Source organism: Halichoerus grypus, chromosome 2 (assembly GCF_964656455.1).
Source record: "Halichoerus grypus chromosome 2, mHalGry1.hap1.1, whole genome shotgun sequence".
In the NCBI taxonomy this organism is placed as follows: Eukaryota; Metazoa; Chordata; class Mammalia; order Carnivora; family Phocidae; genus Halichoerus; species Halichoerus grypus.
The window spans coordinates 104,037,216-104,055,926 of record NC_135713.1 but is presented as its reverse complement, the minus strand read 5'-3'; the positions used below and the strand labels follow the sequence as shown (position 1 = coordinate 104,055,926).

Below are 18,711 nucleotides of genomic sequence, written 5' to 3'. Positions count from 1 at the left end.
TCATTATTTATCCACATCATAGTCCAATGCCAGAGCTGGGATGGCTGGGCAGTGTTGCTCTTTCCATTATCCACATCCATTCAAAGGTCAGAAGGAGAAAAGAAAGCAAGTGGAATCACATGGGAAGATTTTTAGGAGCCAATTTGGAAGAGGCATACATCACTCCTACTTACAATCCATTGGCCGTAGCTCTGTCACGTGGCCCCTCCTAACTGTAAGAGGAAAAGAAAATAGAGATTAGCTAAAGAGTATAGTCTTCTATACCCCTGAAAAACAAGGAAGGATGCCCTCCACAAACCAGAAATTTTGGAGAATTTCGCAAAGCTCCAAAGCTATTGGGAATGGATTGGTGGATATAAATGAACAGGAGAAACCATAGCTGATAAGACACTCAAAAAGAAACAAAAGAAATTCAAGCAGGAGAAAATTACTGCAAAAATAAAATCAATTCCAGAAATACTTTGAAGTTGGAATCAACAAATGCAAATCACAGGAAGGATTTCTGGAACTGTTGTCAGGGAAATTAGGTTTGAAATTGCATTCAGAAAAAGCTGGGCTGCCCCACACTGAGCAATAGAGACCATCACTGCTCCTCGCCCCAGGAGGACATCTGGTGTGACTGTCAGGACGGGGCAGCGGAGCAGAGTGTGAAATAACTCTGCGCCTCCATAAAGACAGCAGTAGAAGAAAAAGAAAGTGAGCACATTACTCCCGTGTTTTTCCCAGGCTAAATTGCTCAGTGTATGTCGCTGTGGTAGGAGTTTTAAACAGGAAACTCTGAGTAGACAGGGGGCCCAAAAACCAGGCCAAGTGCCCAGGTAACTTATCACTGGAGATGAGAAACACCCAGAAGACAAGCTTGAAACACACATTTTGCAGCCACACATCCTGTCCCTTCTCCTCAATAACCAGAAGGAAGACACTATAATCAGAATGATAGGCAAACAGAGATCCTCATAGATAAATCTGGATAGACATCCAGGGATGTCAAATTTTTAAAAAATAATAAAAAAGCCAACACGCCAGAAAGGGGATGCCAAATGCAACAACTAATTCTTGAAGAACAAATTTGAAAGTGGGAACAGATGAAGAATTTAAAATATATGTAGTTGATATTCTTAGAGAGATTTATGAGTTTACCATACCCATAAAACAATAATAGTCTGTAACAAAAAGAATGCAGCCAGATTTGTTGGGGATAAAAATGTTATCAATCAAATAAAAACTAAATAGATGGGTTAATTGGTATTGGGAGCCAACCCTCCAGTCTCTTGCATTTCTGTACATCTTGCACAGTGAGGCATTGACTGCCCTTTGTTTTATAGTATCTTTTCAAGTATATTTATTTAGTAAATGCCTTGGAAAATAGAGATAATGTCTGTCTCCAGAGCAGGGCATACTGACTATTCAGTATAATGAAAATGTTTCCCTCTGGGGCAAAGGACAGACATGCTTATAGAAGACAGGATCCCCAAGCTCAGGGTTCCTCTCCTGTCACACGGCCCCATGTTCCACAGGTAGTGATCTGGCCCTTTCTGTGTCTCCCTGTGGGAATTAGGACTCAAGAAACCAACACAAATGCTTATAGTCTGGCCACTGCTGTTCTGTGAGTAATGAACTGTTTCTGTCTCTGACTGAGAAGTCTCAAGTCTTCTTCCACGATCCATGAGACTGTGGCAGGCTAACTCACAGGTAGAGTAAAATCTCGGACCCTTCACAGTTCTTAACAATTATTATAATGAATATGCTTAGACCCTAAAATAGTGAACTATAAGATCAAGTCAAGGTATTCTCCCAGAATTCAACCCCCAAAATAAATGTGGAGTATGGGGAATAGTTAAGAAACATATAGGTTGGGTGGCTCAGTCATTGGGCATCTGTCTTCGGCTAGGGTCATGATCCTGGGGTCCTGGAATCAAGTCCCGTGTCGGGCTCCTTGCTCAGCAGGGAGCTTACTTCACCCTCTGCCTGCCACTCCCCCTGCTTGTGCTCTCTCTCTCATTCTTTCTCTGGCAAATAAATAAATAAATAATAAAATCTTAAAAAAAAAAAAAAAGAAAGAAAAGAAACATATAGGATGGTTCCAGAGACTCCAATAAGAAAGAGGAATTCTGAAAGAATGGAGAGAACAGAGAAGTAGATAACCAAGAAAAATAGAAAAACTTTTCCCAAACCTAAAAGAAAGAAATACTTAAATTGAAAATGCCATAACATCTCAATGAATCACTCCATAGAGTACTTAGTAACCACTAAGGGAAAAGGGTACATCTATAATGGTGGATCCCTTTTTCCCATTGGAATGAAACCTTTTGGCAGAAACCAAGCAATCAATAATACTTAACTAACAATAATGGGACAAAGTGACTTATGAGCTTTCTGATGCACTGCACTAAGAAAGATACAATATCACTTCTATAATATGCTTGCCGAAAAATGTTTACGCTGAACCTACGCATGCAGAAACAAGAAGACGAATCCAAACTGAAAGACTCTCTCTAAAACAACTGGCCTGAACTCTTCATTCAAAAATATTAATGACGTGAAAGACAAAAAGACAAGGGTGCTGTTCTACATAAAAGGAGAGTAAACAAAAAGGACAACCAAATGCAGTGCACAATCCTTAACCGGAGCCTTCAATTAAAAAAAAGCTAGAAAAAAACATTATTGAAACAATTGGGGAAATGTGAATATAATCTATATATTAAATAATAGTATTGTATCAAACTGTATTGAATCATATTTAATCCAAGTTAAATATTTTTTTTGGCGTGATCATTATTTTGAGCTTACGGAGGAAAACATACTTGTTCTTTAGGAGATATATGCTGGAGTATTTAGAATAAAGTGCCATTAATGACTGCAACGTACTCTTAAATGGGTCATTAAAATTATATTTAAATATATAGTTTTATATATATATAAGTTATATATAAGACATATAATCTCTATATATGAAACCTATATACATATACATACATATAGAGAGATACAGAGAGAGAAATAAAAGAAAATATAGCTAAATGTTAACAGTTGGTAAAACAAGAATATCTGGGTGTCCATTGTATTATTGCAAGTTTACAGTAGGTTTGCAAATTTTCAAAATAAAAAAAGGGAGATGAGAGATTGCAAATGCCAACAAAGATTAACATGAAGAGAAGCTACACTTACACTATTTAGGGAGCCATCTCAATAATTAAAAATTTAAAGATAATACCCTAAAAATTTTTCAGAGAGCCGTAAACAGGCTACATACAAATCACTCTGGATATGGACATTAAGATAAGGACATAGTATCTTCCAAGTTTGAGAGAAACTTACTTTGAAGATAGATTTCTACATCCAGCCAATTAAAATTTAAGCGTGAGCACAAAGAGAGAGAAAGAGAGAAGAAAAAAGTATTTTCGTTACTTAAAGAGTAAAAAATTTTGCATTCCACAGATATGCTCTGAAATAATTAGTCGAGGATATGCTGCAACAAAACTGAATCCAAGAAAGCTAAAGATGTGGAACTCAAGAGATGGTATACAAAGAAATCAGGAGCCATGAATACACAGCATTAGAGATATGAAAGAGCTACAAGAAAAAAGCATATTCAAATTTATATACTATTAAAAATGTATTTAATTTGTTAACAAATACATAAGCAAGATAATTTCTAAGAGACGAGTACCATGAAGGCAATAAACAGACTCTGTACTGGGAAGGGATGCGCTGAGTACATGAAAGCAATTATTATCTACGTGCAGAGTGAACTTGACCCCACAAATACTCTGGAATTGAAAACCCCTTAAATTCATACTGATCCCTTCTGTCTTTTTAAGATGTTTCAGCCAGAGAAGATACAATATGATCAAAATTCTGCAGAGATTGTGTGAGCTGATAGCACTATCTTGCAAGCCCAGCATCCAAGGTTTTTATTTTTGTTCATCTATATTAGCAGAGTTAGAACTAGTCACTGAGAAATGAGGAGAAGGAGGAGATGACTTGGCATTACAAGCTCACAGGTGTGTTTCGGGAATATATGAACAGTTATTTTACTTTGAAAAGGTTATAGAATGATCTTTGTCTTATGTAAGTATTATGGAAGTATTACGGGCAGTAAGTATAAACACACTGATTGTGGATTGGATTTTATTTATGCCTTTTCGTGTAAAAAGTGTATATATATATATATATATATATATATGAGGGAGGTAGAGAGAGGACTCAGAGAAAGAGTGTGTCCTCCCCTGTCCTCATCCGAATGAAAGCTCTGACCACAGGACAGGGGCTACAGTGGCCCCAAGCCAAGCAAAGCCCATAAGCCCATAAGTGTATCTTCTTCCTTTCCCCTTTGCTGCCCAAACCATACTGTGTTCCCCAAGGCATTTCTACTCCACAGGAGGACCACGGGAACCATGTGTGCTTTCAGATGGCCCAATCCTTCAGAGTTCTGAGCAGCAGAGGACTGGGTTTAAGGAGCCCCCCACTCCCCCACCCCCGCCTTTTGCTTCTCTCTCAGATCTTAGCCACCCCTGTGGAACTGCATCCTAAGGCGGACCTTGCTCAGCGGGGGGTGGCAGATGGACTGTATTTGTTGCACTCTCCCAGGAAGCGCGATGCAATTGCTTTTAAGAGGTCAGTGCCCTCCAACTGTGAAATGGTAATATGCTAAATTACGTGCTTAATTAAATTTCACCCCAACAGTATACCATAAAATTGGAAAAGCAATTCCATCACTCAGGATCAATGAGCATAAAGTACACACAAAAGGATCAAAAGTTCTCATCAGTAAACTTATGTTTGTGCTTTGGCTGAAAATTCAGAGGTCCATTTCTACTATAGGTTGATGAATGGCGTACAGTTAATAACCACTTAATCGCTTGTCTCTTTTTCCTCGTGTTGCTGCCATATAGGTTAGAAATGACAGGGATGAGATTTTTGCTAGTCTCCTTCAGTCAGGAATCCAAGGGGAAATCTTCCTATTAGATTTTACCATCCTGTTCACAAGTGTCTTTAATTTTTCTGTTTATATTGAGTTTTTTTAAGATTTTATTAATTTATTTGAGAGAAGAGAGAGAGTACGAGTGGCTGGGAGGAGTAGAGGGAGAGGGAGAGGGAGCAGCCCATTCGCCACCGAGCGGGGAGCCCAATGCGGGGCTCGACCCCAGGACTCTGAGATCATGACCTGAGCCGAAGGCAGATGCTTGACCGACTGAGCCATGCAGGCGCCCCTATATTGTTTTTTTTTTAACCATGCAAAACACACATCAGGATTAGGGAAACTGAGCTAAGAGGTAACCTGGTGTAGCTGCTATCTCATGAATATTCAATGATATGGGCTATCACAAATTCTTAACAACTCCTCTACAGCTGCAGCTACATACTACAAATAACACTGAATAAAAGAGTAAAAGAAACAATCTAGCATCAAGCCCAGTACCTGATACTTGGCTAACACTCGGGAAATGTTTGTAAGTGAATAAATGAATCAAAGAGTGAAGGAACAACTGATAAAACTCAGATCTCCCGCTTCATAAGCCATTCCCATGATACCAGGACACACCCTTGCAAATGACAATGTTCAAGGCCAAATAAAAGATGTTTTTTTTTTTTAATTTTTTTTATTTATTTGACAGAGAGAGACACAGCAAGAGAGGGAACACAAGCAGGGGGAGTGGGAGAGGGAGAAGCAGGCTTCCCGCCGAGCAGGGAGCCCAATGCGGGGGGCTCGATCCCAGGACCTTGGGACCATGACCTGAGCCGAAGGCAGACGCTTAATGACTGAGCCACCCAGGCGCCCCTAAATAAAAGATGTTAACAGACGATATCTGGGCCATAGATTATAACTCCCATTTATTTTCATATGAATTTATTACTGAACCAATTTGGAGATTTGTTTCTGGAAAGTACTGATTTATTCACTTGAGATGAGGCATGGTAAATACAAGTCTTGGACTGGCAGTGCACTGCTGTGGATGGCTACCCAGGAAGTACATGGCACTTTAGTCGATGGCACTTTATGGTCCCAGCAGAGCCAGTCTGGATCTTGAGGCTGAACTATTTCCTCATAGAAGGATAAACGGAAGGAGGTTGGAAAGCCAAGGAAATGGAAGGCAAGTCCACAATCTCCTGTTTCCTACATTCTAAGATAATACTTCTTTCCACATACTGGGTCCCAAAACTTCTATTTGTTTAAGGGATATGAATCCAAGACAGTGTCAGAGTCAGAGAGAAGGGCAGGAGCTCCCATTCTTCCTGCTGGGTGTCACCTGCTCCTGGCCGTCTTAGTTGCCCTTGAATCAAAGAACAAAAAAGCAGCTCGATTTCATAGGCTGAAACTCCCCTCTCAAGCTGACCTGATCTACCTCACTAAGAATGGATTATAGAGTCCCCGTACTCCATCAAAGACTGACTTTTACCTTGATCTTGGGTATCTACAAACTGGGATCTACAAACTATCTTGTGAAACATGCTAAACACACAAGTACATATATTTATATAGCTAGAGATAGAGATATCTATATTCATGTTATTCAGAAACAACTGAATTGGTATTGTATTTAGTATTCAGAAAGTAACTGGGGTTAATGGAGCCTCTGACTCAAAGCACAGACAATCCTTGCAATGATATCTTGGCTAAAGAACTTGAATTTATGATTTCTTGTCTTTTTCTCTTTACCAACACCCCCACCACCACCCCCAACTTAGGAAAGGAGCCTGGTGGGGGAACCAAGAGTTTGGATTGCAAAATTGAGGAGAGTACTGAAACACCTGCTCTAGAGGACTCCTCATCATCCCCTGTAGATATTCAGCAACATTCCTGGCAGGTTTCCACAGACATCGAGAACACTGAAAGGTAAGTGGGAAGTAACCCTAAATAGACTTCCAGTATTCCTCCAGTTAATACTCTTAAGGGCTATAAAAGTTGAGATTTTTCTCTTTCAGATTCAGCTTTTGTCTTTCAGATTCAGATTTTAGAAATCTCAGAAAATTGAGGCAACAGAAGGTAAGGAGTCTAAATCCTGCAGTAGAATGTTAGCAGAATTTCCAGTAGTCACAGGCTCCCAAGCCTCTTTTTATCCCACTCTACCACATTGTGTCTCCATGGAAATGAAAATAGTGTGCTTCCTTGGGAAGGGAGAAAGTTGAATCTATATACCATCACAGCTCACCCACTGGGCTAGGGACCAAAATTTCCATTTGTTTAAAGGAGAATCCAAAATCATGCAGAGATGTCAACAGTAGATTCTTGCATTTCAGGTGTATGGAATGGCCTGCTGAGCTGTCAGTCAGAGGCTAAGCATTCTGTCCAGTTGACAGCTTTTCATAGAGCTCCCTTCTCTTGCTTTCCCAGAATGTAGCTGATGGCCCCTTAGTGATCAAAGCAAGTTAATGCATTTGTCTTAACAAGCAGTAGCTCACTGATAGAGAGGGAGTTTCCTTCTTGAGAAGTGATTCTACAGTGATTCAATTTCATTTGGGGAAAGGAAGCAATAATAACATAATAATACATGCCATGGCTCATCTAGATGCTAAAAATGCCATTCTGTGAGGCAGGAAGATGAGGCCCTTGTTTATTGGCCTTCATAGTGATCTCATGTCCTTTGCTACTAATGTCCCTAGAGCTGACACAAAGCAGTTGAATGAATACTGGGCAATTCCACTGAGTGCTTTGTGTGGAGTTGAATCATTGACAAGATAATGAACATTTTATTTTTTTATTTTTAGAAATGTAACACACAATGGCATTTATAGCCATTGTGGTTCTACTTTCATATTGTAATATAATTCTAAAGCTAATTACTGAATTTCTGTGTTTATAGAAAATTGAAGCATGTGGTAATTATGTGCTATTAATAAAACTTGGATTTTGTATAAGCTTGGAAATCTAACAATTCAAACAATAAAGCTGTTTGGCATGGTCTGATACAGCTATAGACAAATGGTGAGGGAATGATTTATCTTAATTTATGAAATAGAAAATGCTTTGCTCTATTCCCAGGAAGAAATATCTGCCAGAGTGCCATGATCAGGGCATAATCCATCAGCAAAGACATTTTCCCTTTCAGGCACCTTGCACAGCAACTATATCTAAGCCTTTTGAGCTTGTAAGAAAGCAAGCTATGGCTGGCAATAAAAATAAGAGAGGGTGCAGTTAGGTTCAAGATGGTGTCATAAGATGTGAACTCACTCCCTCCCATGGACCCAACAAATATACAATAATAATTTCCTCTGAAAAAGACCAGCAAATTGGATGACCAGAGCCTCCACAACAAAGGACAAAAAGGACAGCACTGAGATAGGTAGGAGAAGCAAAGACCCTGCCTTGCCAAAAAAGACTCCACCATAAGTGCTGGGATCCACAATCAGGAAGGGTCTCAAAAGTACAGAACTTTTTCCTAAGAAGTGAGGGGTCTGTGCTCCACATCAGGCTTCCAACCCTTAGGCCCTGCATGAGAGATATGAGACCCCCTAAATGCCAGACTTTGAAAGCCAATGAGGATTATATCCAGGATAACTATAAAACTGAAGGGAATGGAGAACCCACTCTTAAGGACTCATGCACAGATTTGCTTGCCCTGGGACCCAGCACAAAAACATGAATTTGAAAAGTTCCTAGATCGTATGTGAAGGAAACCAACTTACTAATCTTAAAGCACTTCCCAGAGAGGCAGGAAAGTGTTGGGACCTTATATAGAGACAGAGACAATGGCAGCCAATATATATGTGACCTCTCCCTACCTTGCTAAGTTTGGTGCTGGTGGGCACCATTTTGGAACTATCCCTCTAACCTATTAGAGCTGGTGGGCATGCTCAGGTGAGAATCCCACACACCATCAGAGCAAAACCACATGTCACAGCCAGACCAAGGGCCAATCCCACCCACCCCCATACCACAGATACAACCCTGCCACAGCAGATGGGTGTGTGCAGTCCATATTGAGGATAATCCTTGAGCACCTAGTTCCGGTGGTCAGAGGGGATTGCATATCTGGGTTCCACATGACCTCTCCTGCCCAAAGACATTCTTCCAATATTGGAAGGGGTAGTGAATTTGACTAATACATACAAACAAACACAGAGAATAAGACAAAGTGTTTCAACAAAACATTATGTTTCAAACAAAAAAACAAGATAAAATATCAGAGAAAAATATTAATGAAACAGACATAAGCAACCTATGTGATAAGGAGTTTAAAGTAATAGTCATAAAGATGCTCAGTGAACTCAGAAGAATGGATGAATATGGAAATCCTCAACAAAGAGACAGTAAATATAAGAAAGTTCTAAAGAGTAGTTACAGAGCTGAAGAATACAATAACTAAACTGAAAAGTATACTGAAGGGGTTCAAGAGCAGACTGGATGAAGCCAAAAATCTGATCAGCAAGCTAGAAGAGAAAGCAATAGAAGTCACCTGAGCAGAAGAGCAAAAAGAAAAAAGAATTGTAGAGAATGAAGATAATTTAAGGGACCTCTGAGACATCAAGTGGAATAATGTTTGCCTTATCGAGATTCCAGAAAGGGAAGATAGAGAAAAAAGGCCAGAAAACTTATTTGAAGAAATAATAGTTGAAAACTTTTCTAATCTAGGGAAGAAATCCAGGTTTAAGAAGCACAGAAAGTCCTGAACAAAATGAAACAAAGAGATCCACAAAAAGAGACGCTAGAATTAAAATGGTAATTTTAATAATAATTAAAATTATGGGGCGCCTGGGTGGCTCAGTTGGTTAAGCAACTGCCTTCGGCTCAGGTCATGATCCTGGAGTCCTGGGATCGAGTCCCGCATTGGGCTCCCTGCTTAGTGGGGAGTCTGCTTCTCCCTCTGACCCTCCCCCCTCTCATGCTCTCTCTATCTCATTCTCTCTCTCAAATAAATAAATAAATTCTTAAAAAAAAAAAAAATTATAAAAGTTAAAGAGAGAATCTTAAAAGCAGCAAGAGAAACCCCATAAGTATGCCAGCAGATTTTTCAACAGAAATCTTGCAATCCAGAAGAGGGTGGCATAACATATTCAAAGTGCTGAAAGGAAAAAAATTTCACCAAGAATTCTCAGCAAGTTATTATTCAAAATTGAGGGAGAGGGGATCCTGGGTGGTTCAGCTGGTCGAGTGTCCTACTCTTGATCTAGGCTCAGGTCTTGATCTTGGGTTCATGGGTTCGGGCCCCACACTGGGCTCTGCACTCAGTGTGGAGCCTACTTAAAAAAAAAAAAAAAATTGAGGGCGAGATTAAGAGTTTTCCAGATAAGCAAAAGCTATAAAGGAGCTCATCACCACTGACCCAGCATCACAATAAATGTTAAAGGGACTTCTCTAAACTGAAAAGAAATGGCACTAATTAATAACAGGGAAATATATATGAAATCCTCCTGGAAAAGGTAAACATATAGTAAAAGTAGTGAATCAATCACTTATAAAGCAACTATGAAGGTTTAAAGACAAAAATAATACAGTTAACTGAAACTACAAGAATTAAAGAATGCATAAAATTAAAAGACGTAAAATGTGACATCAAAAACATAAAATGGCAGGGGTAGAAGAAATGTAAAGTTTTGGAATGTTGCTATTAACTCAAAACAGACCATTATATACATAGGAACTTACATGTGAACTTTGTGGCAAGCCACAAAGCAAAAACTTACCATAAAAACACAAAGAGTTGCCTGGGTGGCTCAATTAGTTAAGCATCTGCCTTAGGTTCAAGTCATGATCCTGGGGTCCTGGGATCAAGCCCCACATTGGACTCCCTGCTGAGCAGGGAGTGCTTCTCCCACTCCCTCTCTCCCTGCTTGTGCTCTCTCTGTCTCCCTCTCTCTCAAATGAATGAATAAAATCTTTGAAAACACACACACACACACACACACACACACAAAATGAGAAGAGAATCTAAACAAAACACTAAAGAGAGCCATCAAACCACAAGGTAAGAGAGACAAAAGAGAGAAACAGAGAGGAATTACAAAAACAGCCAGAAAACAATCAACAAAATGGCAATAATTACTTACCTATAGTTACTTCAAATGTAAATGGACTAAACTTTCCAATCAAAAGACATAGAGTGGCTGAAGGGATACATAAAAATAAGACCCATCTGTATGCTACCTACAAGAGACTCACTTCAGGACACACACAGACTGAACTCGAAGGGATGAACAAAGATATTTCATGCAAATGGAAATAAATAGAAAGCTGGTGTAGGAATATTCATAATAGACAAAGTAGACTTTAAAACAAAGACTGTAATAATAGACAAAGAAGGGCATTACATAATGTAAAAGGGTCAATCCAACAAAAAGACATACCACTTTTAAATATCAAGTATCTTTTCTGACTACAGTGGTATGAAACCAGAAATCAATTACAAAAAGAAAGCTGGAAAAAAACACAAAAATGTGGAGATAAAACAACATGCTTTTAAACAACCAACAAGTCATCAAAGATGTCAATGAAAAATAAAAAAAAAAAAAACGAGAGACTAATGAAAACAGAATTATGACATACCAAAATCTGTGGGATGTAGCAAAAGTGATCTAAGAGGGAAAATCATAGCAGACTTACCTCCATAAGCATGAAAAATCTCAAATAATCAATCTAACTTTACACCTACAGGAGCTAGGGAGAAAAAAAAAAACAAGCAAAGCCCAAATTCAGTAGAAAGAAGGAAATAATAAATACAGAGTGGAAAGAAATGAAATAGAGACCTAAAAATTAATAGAAAAGATCAATGAAACTAAAAGCTGGTTCTTTGAAAAGATAAAAGAAACTCAAAAACCTTTATCTAGACTAGAGAAGTCTAGACTAGACCAAGAAAAAAAGAGAGAAGGTTCTAATAAATAAAATCAGAAATGAAAGAGCAGAATTTACAACTGACATCACAGAAATACAAAGGACCATAAAAACTATTACAAACAATTATATGCTAACAAAGTGGACAATCTGGAAGAAATGGATAAATTCTTAGAAACATACACTCTTCCAAGACTGAATCATGAAGAAATAGAAAATCTGAACACACTGATTACTGGTAAGGAGATTGAATCAGTAATCAAAAATGTCCCAACAGGGGCGCCTGGGTGGCTCAGTCGTTAAGCGTCTGCCTTCGGCTCAGGTCATGATCCCAGGGTCCTGGGATCGAGTCCCGCATCAGGCTCCCTGCTCCGCGGGAGGCCTGCTTCTCCCTCTCCCACTCTCCCTGCTTGTGTTCCCTCTCTCGCTATCTCTCTCTGTCAAATAAATAAATAAAATCTTTAAAAAAAAAAAAAACAAAAAAAAAACAAAAATGTCCCAACAAACACAAGTCCAGGAACAGACAGATTCACAAGTGAATTCTAGTAAACATTCCAAGATTTAATACCTATCCTTCTCAAACTCTTCCAAAAAATTAAAGAGAAGGAAACACTTCCAAAGTCATTTTATGAGGCTAGCATGGCCCTGATACCAAAATCAGAGAAGAACATCACAAAAAAAGAAAATTGTAGGTCAATATCATTGATGAATATTAATGTAGAAATTCTCAAAAAAATATTAGCAAACTGAATACAATAAAATAAAAGGACCATACACCATGATCAAGTGTGACTGATTCCAAGGATACAAAGATGGTTCAACATCTGCAAATCAATCAACGCGACACACCGCATTAACAAAATGAATCATCTCAATAGCTGCAGAAAAAGCATTTGAGGGGCGCCTGGGTGGCTCAGTCGTTAAGCGCCTGCCTTTGGCTCAGGTCATGATCCTAGCGTCCTGGGATCGAGCCCCGCATCAGGCTCCCTGCTCTGCGGCGAGCCTGCTTCTCCCTCTTCCACTCCCCCTGCTTGTGTTCCCTCTCTCGCTGTGTCTCTCTCTGTCAAATAAATAAATAAAATCTTAAAAAAAAAAAAAAAGAAAAAGAAAGAAAAAGCATTTGACACAATCCAACACCATTTTTAATAAAAACTCAACCAAGTGGGCGTAGAGGTAACATATCTCAACATAATAAAGGCCATATATGACAAACCCACAGCTAACATCACAGTCAATGGTGAGTAGCTGAAAGTTTTTCCTCTAAAATCAGGAATAAGACAAAAATGGCCACTTACCACTTTTATTCAATACAGTATTGAACATCCCAACCAAAATAATTAGGCAAGAAAAATAAATAAAAGACATCCAAATGATAAAGGAAGAAGCAAAACTGTCTCTATCTGCAGATGACGTGATACTAAGAAAACCTAAGAGACTCCAACAAAAAAATGGTTAGAACTAATAAATGAATTCAGTAAAGTACCAGGATACAAAAATCAACACACAGAAATCTGTGGCATTTGTATATACTAATCACAAATTATCAGAAAGAGAAATTAAGAAAATAATTCCATTTAAATTGCATCAAAAACCCAGGAATAAATTTAACCAAGTTGAAAGACCTACACACTGAAAACTGTAAGACACTGATGAAAGAAAATGAAGACATAAATAAATGGAAAAAAAAATTCCATGATCATGGATTGGAAGAATAGAGTTAAAATGTCCATACTACCCAAAGCAATCTACAGATTCAGTGCAATCCTTCTCAAAATTCCAGTTAATCTTCAAAAATTAACTCAAAATGGATTAAACACCTGCATGTAAGATCTGAAACCATAAAATTCCTAGAAGAACACATACACAGTAAGCCCCTCAACATGAGTCTTAGTGATATTTTTTGTGCATCTGATTCCAAAGGCAAGGGAAACAGAAGCAAAAATAAACAAATGGGATTACATCAAACTGAAAATCTTTTGCATAGTGAAAGAAAAGGTCATCAAAACAAAAATGTGATCTACTGAATGGGAGATTTTTGCAAATCATATATCCAACAAAGGATTAAGATCCAAAATATATAATGAACTCATACAACAACAACAACAAAAAGAAACAATCCAATTAAAAAATGGTCAGGGGATCTGAATAGACATTTTTTCAGAAAAGACATATAGATGGCCCACAGGCACATAGAAAGATGTTCAACATCACTAGTCATCAGGAAAATGCAAATCAAAACCACAATGAGGTATCGCCTCCCACCAGTTAGAAGAGCTAGTACCAAAAAGACAAGAAATAACAAATACTGGGGAGGATGTGGAAAAAAAGGGATCTCTCATACCCAATTGATGGGAATGTAAACTGGCACAACCACTATGGAAAACAGTATGGATATTTCTCAAAAAAAAATAAGAATAGGACTACCATATGATCCAGCTATTCCACTTCTAGGTATTTATCCAAAGAAAACAAAAATTCTGATTCAAAACTATATATGCACCCCTCTGTTCATTGCTGTATTATTTACAATAACCAAGAAATTGAAACAACCTAAATGTTCATCAATGGATGAATGGAAAAAGAAGATGCAGTGTATGTGTGTGTGTGTGTGTGTGTGTGTGTGTGTGTATGTGTGTGTGTGTGTGTGCTATAATGGAATCTACTCAGCTTGCTATTTGCAACAACATGGACAGACCGTGAAGTTATTATGCTAAGTGAAATAAGTCACACAGAGAAAAACAAATACCATATGATTCCACTCATATCTGGAATCTGTAAAGGAAAACAAAACAAAAACAAACTTATAGATGCAAGAGAACAGATAGATGATTACAGAGGGGAAGGGTGGGGGGGATGGAGGTGGGTCAAATGGTTGAAGGGGGTCAGTTACAGGGTAATGCATCATAACTAGACTTGTAGTGGTGATCACTTTGTAGTACATACAGATGGAAACTTATAATGTTGCACACCTGAAGCTTAAATAATGTTATATACCAATTTTACCTCAATTTTTAAAAAAAGAAGACTATAGGAGGTGGACGGGCACATGGTGGGAATGGGTCAGGAATGCAGTATCTGAGACTGAGGCAAGGTCTCTCTGGAAGGCACCAACTCCCAGGTGTGGTGCTGCACAGGAGAATCACCATGTGCCAAGACCCCACCCCATGAGAGCCTGATATAGCTGGTTTCTGGGGATGGGGCTCAGGAATCAGTGTTTTTAAAAAGCCCTTCTGGTGATTTTAATGTGCAGTCCAGTGTGAGACGCACTGATCTCTTAGGGCAGAGAGAGGGAGAACTTAGGAAGCTGCCTTACCAGACCAGGTCTCTTGTGCCTACTTGTCTCAGTCATTCCCACCTCCTTGGACCTGAATCTGGACTTTAAGGCTGAACTTCAAAACTGTGGGCTATAGTCTTCTTCTCAACCCTTGAGAATTTTACAGGAAATCAGAATACGCCCCTTGCACTTTTGGATGTAAGGGCCCTGCCCTTCTTTTTTCCAATCCCCCACTTTCACCTTTTCTCTCTAGAAATACCCTTTGGGGCTCGTCAGCATCGGTGCCCCACAGACATATCCTCATACTTATGGAAAAGAATTCCGATTGTTTTTATGGGTTTATTTCTACACCTGACCCACAAGGCTGCTTTCTTCTCCTTTTCCAATCAGCTATTCCTGGGAAAGAGTTCCTTTTTACATGTTAGCCAATACTTAAGGAGAGACCCTATGGGGTCTCTCGCCTCCCCCAGGACAAGTAGTCCTCAAACCATACTCAAGAGAACAGCTGTGTATCAAGAAATACACAGGGGTGCCTGGTTGGCTCAGTTGGTACAGCATGGAACTCTTAATCTCAGGGTTGTGAGTTCAAGCCCCACATTGGGTGTGGAGCCTACTTAAAATAAAAAAAGAAAGGAACTGAGGGATTTCATACCTAAAATTAAATGGTGATTCTTTTTCTTCATATAGCAAGAGAAAAATAAGTTAGTAGATAGAATTTCCTCAACTTTCAGATTATCCGCCCCCCAAAACTTTATTAAATCCTTAGTACCTGCTGCTATTGCTTGCCTGTTCTAGAGCTAACTAAAAGATGCATCTGATTTTTGCTCTTATAAATGAAATCGACCACTACGTCCTGTGATTTCAAGAGTACTAAGTCCAGGGGATGACCACCAGAACATGTGGAGAACTACTGCCCCAAGGATTTTGAAAAGTCCAACTGATTCCTATCCCAAACTAGAAGCCCCCTGGTATGGCTTCCTGCTCCACAGTTGGGTGGTTTTAGGATCACATATATTCCAAGATGAGAGAGCGGAGATGTTGGAAGGATGCAGTGGCTTACCTGCATGGGAGAGGCTACAGGAAGGTCCATTTGTCCATCTGTCCCAGGTGCTTCTCTCTCCCTCCTTCTCCCTCTCCACGCCCCCCACCCCATCGTGAAGAGCTCTTCTCTGAAGATTTTAGAATTCATCAGTTTCCCATTATTCCAAGTCACTTCGATCAATGCTGAACCTTGTGAATCCTTAACACCTATGTTACACTGAATTTCAATCATGAGACAATAGCAAGTGAACCAATACAACCACAACAGCTATCTGACCTTAAAGCCTGAGAACAACATCACCCAGCCTCAGTTTTGCCCAGAGTACCCCTGTTACACTACTTGCATGTCCTTGACCTCCCTCTTAGAAATCTGCGATACTGGCCTTGTTATCAGAGACTCTTCTCTGATCTCAGCCAGGTCCAACCGAAGGCAGAGAAGAAGGCTCCTAGAGCAGAATGCCCTGTGGAAATGTTTGCCAGAGTAGTTCTCATTCCTTCCAAAACCATCAGTCTCAGATTTTTTTTCTTATAAAAGCAAAATAAATTCAACATTTGCCTACTGGAAACTAAAGCTAGTACAATTAAGCACAGACTCTCATCTCTCAATTGTCTCATAGAACAGACTGTTTGGGATTGCATTTCAAAAATTCACAGCTGATTTTTTTTTTCTTTTTATCACTTTTACAGAGACATGCGAGAAATGAAAAACCTTTTAAGCAAACTCAGGGAAACTATGCCTTTACCATTGAAAAATCAAGGTAAGTCTTGTCCTTTTGAGGCAGAGGATGTTTTTAACATGATAACCTTGGGACTTGTTTCTTGAGAAATTACAAATTTGTTTTACACAAACAATAGAAGGCACTGAATATACATTCCTCTCTCTTCAAGAAGATACAGTAATGAAAATGGAGCCCCGCAGGCAAACACAGTTGTGCTCTGAGGAGAGCTGAGGTACACTCTGACCCTCAGAGGCCTCTTCCACTAGCCCTGTCAGGCAAGAGCATGTATTCATGAACAAGCCCTGGAAAGCACTATACCAGGGGTGGCAAACACAAAACAACTGAAGACTTGGCCCTTGACTTTAAGAAGTTGGACATTAAGGAGGGCACTTGATGTAATGAGCACTGGGTATCATTTAAGACTGAGGAATCACTAACCTCTACCTCCGAAACCAGTAATACATTATATGTTAATTAGTTGAATTTAAATTTAAAAAAAAAATAGTTTACAGCCTAGAGGAGGACACTTAAGAAATTTCCAAAGGGAGGGCACCTAGGTGGCTTACGTGATCGACTCTTGATTTCCGCTCAGGTCCTGATTTCAGGGTCATCAGATGGAGCCCTGCTCAGGCTCCGTGCTCAGGGTGGAGTCAGCTTGAAATTCTCTCTCCCTCTGCCCCTCACCCTCCCCGCAGGGCACTCTTTCTCTCTCTCAATAAATAAATAAAATCTTTTAAAAAAAAAAAAAGAAAGAAATTTCCAAAGAAAGACTTCTGCCATCTAGATGTTTAGTTATCTAAAAGAAGTAATAATAATTAACACATATTGAGACCTTACAGTGTGCCACTGTGATTCTGCACCCAATTCCAATGTGTGGGAGCCCTTTTCCACACCACCAAGCAATTCGTGGACACCAGTACGGTGTCCTGCAATTCATCTGCATTCTGCGATGACCTGGAGGACAGCACCAGATCCCCTAAATTAAGGGCTACAAGATTGCCCTCCCCCACCACTTGAGATGTACAGGTTGGAAGTTCCAAGGAGCCCCTCCATGGCTTCGGTTAATTTGCTACAGTGGATCATAGAACTCAGAGAAACATTTTACTTACTAGATCACCAGTTATCACAAAAGGATATAACTCAGGAACAGCCAGATGTCAGACGCAAGCATAGGGTATGGGGAAGGGCAAGCAGATTCCATCCCTCCCCCAGTGCACCCCGCTTCGCAGGTCTCTACTTGTTCACCAACCGGAAGCTCTCCGAACCTGTCCTTTGTTGGTTTGTGGGAGGCTTCATTACACAGGTGTGCCTGATTAAATCAGGGGCCGTTGGTGATGAACTCAATCTTCAGTTCATCTCCGTTCCCCGGAGCTTGGGTTTGGGACTGAAAGTTCCAACCCTCTAATCACACTTTTGGTTCCCCTAGCAACCAGCCCCCATCCTTAGGCGGTTTTTGAAAGTATCCTCATTAACATAACAAAAGACACCTTTCTTGCTATCATCCCTTAGGAAATTCCAAGGGATTTAGGAGCTTTGAGCCAGGAATGAGGTGGAAAACCAAAGACATGCCTTATTATAAATCACAATATCACAAACCACTATCCTAAATACTTCGCATGTATTAACTCTGTTAACTTATTTAATTCTTGTAAGGTCTTTGAGGGAAATGCTATTAATGTTTCCCAATTGACAGGAAACTGAGGCAAAGAGAGTTAACTAACTCAGCCAAGGTCACACAGAACTGTAAGTAGAAAGGTTGGGATGTGATCCCAGACAGTCTGTCTCCAGAGCTATCCTATGGGAATATACACCGTAACACAGAAATGGAGAAGGTATTTTCACTAGATTGTAACTTCCACGAGGGAAAGGCCTCTACATGTTTCTGTTAACTATTATTGTATCTTCCG

General features: G+C 39.5%; 1 protein-coding gene across 1 annotated transcript in view; it reads left to right on the top strand.

The window, feature by feature from the left end:
• The window catches only part of RGS7BP (regulator of G protein signaling 7 binding protein), a 98,581-nt gene that overhangs the window by 68,550 nt on the left and 11,320 nt on the right, over positions 1-18,711 (top strand). Inside the window, exons 4-5 of the mRNA XM_036067046.2 lie at positions 6,691-6,838; positions 16,773-16,843. Of these exons, the coding sequence (XP_035922939.1) occupies positions 6,691-6,838; positions 16,773-16,843 (219 nt within the window). The remainder of the gene's footprint in view (positions 1-6,690; positions 6,839-16,772; positions 16,844-18,711) is intronic.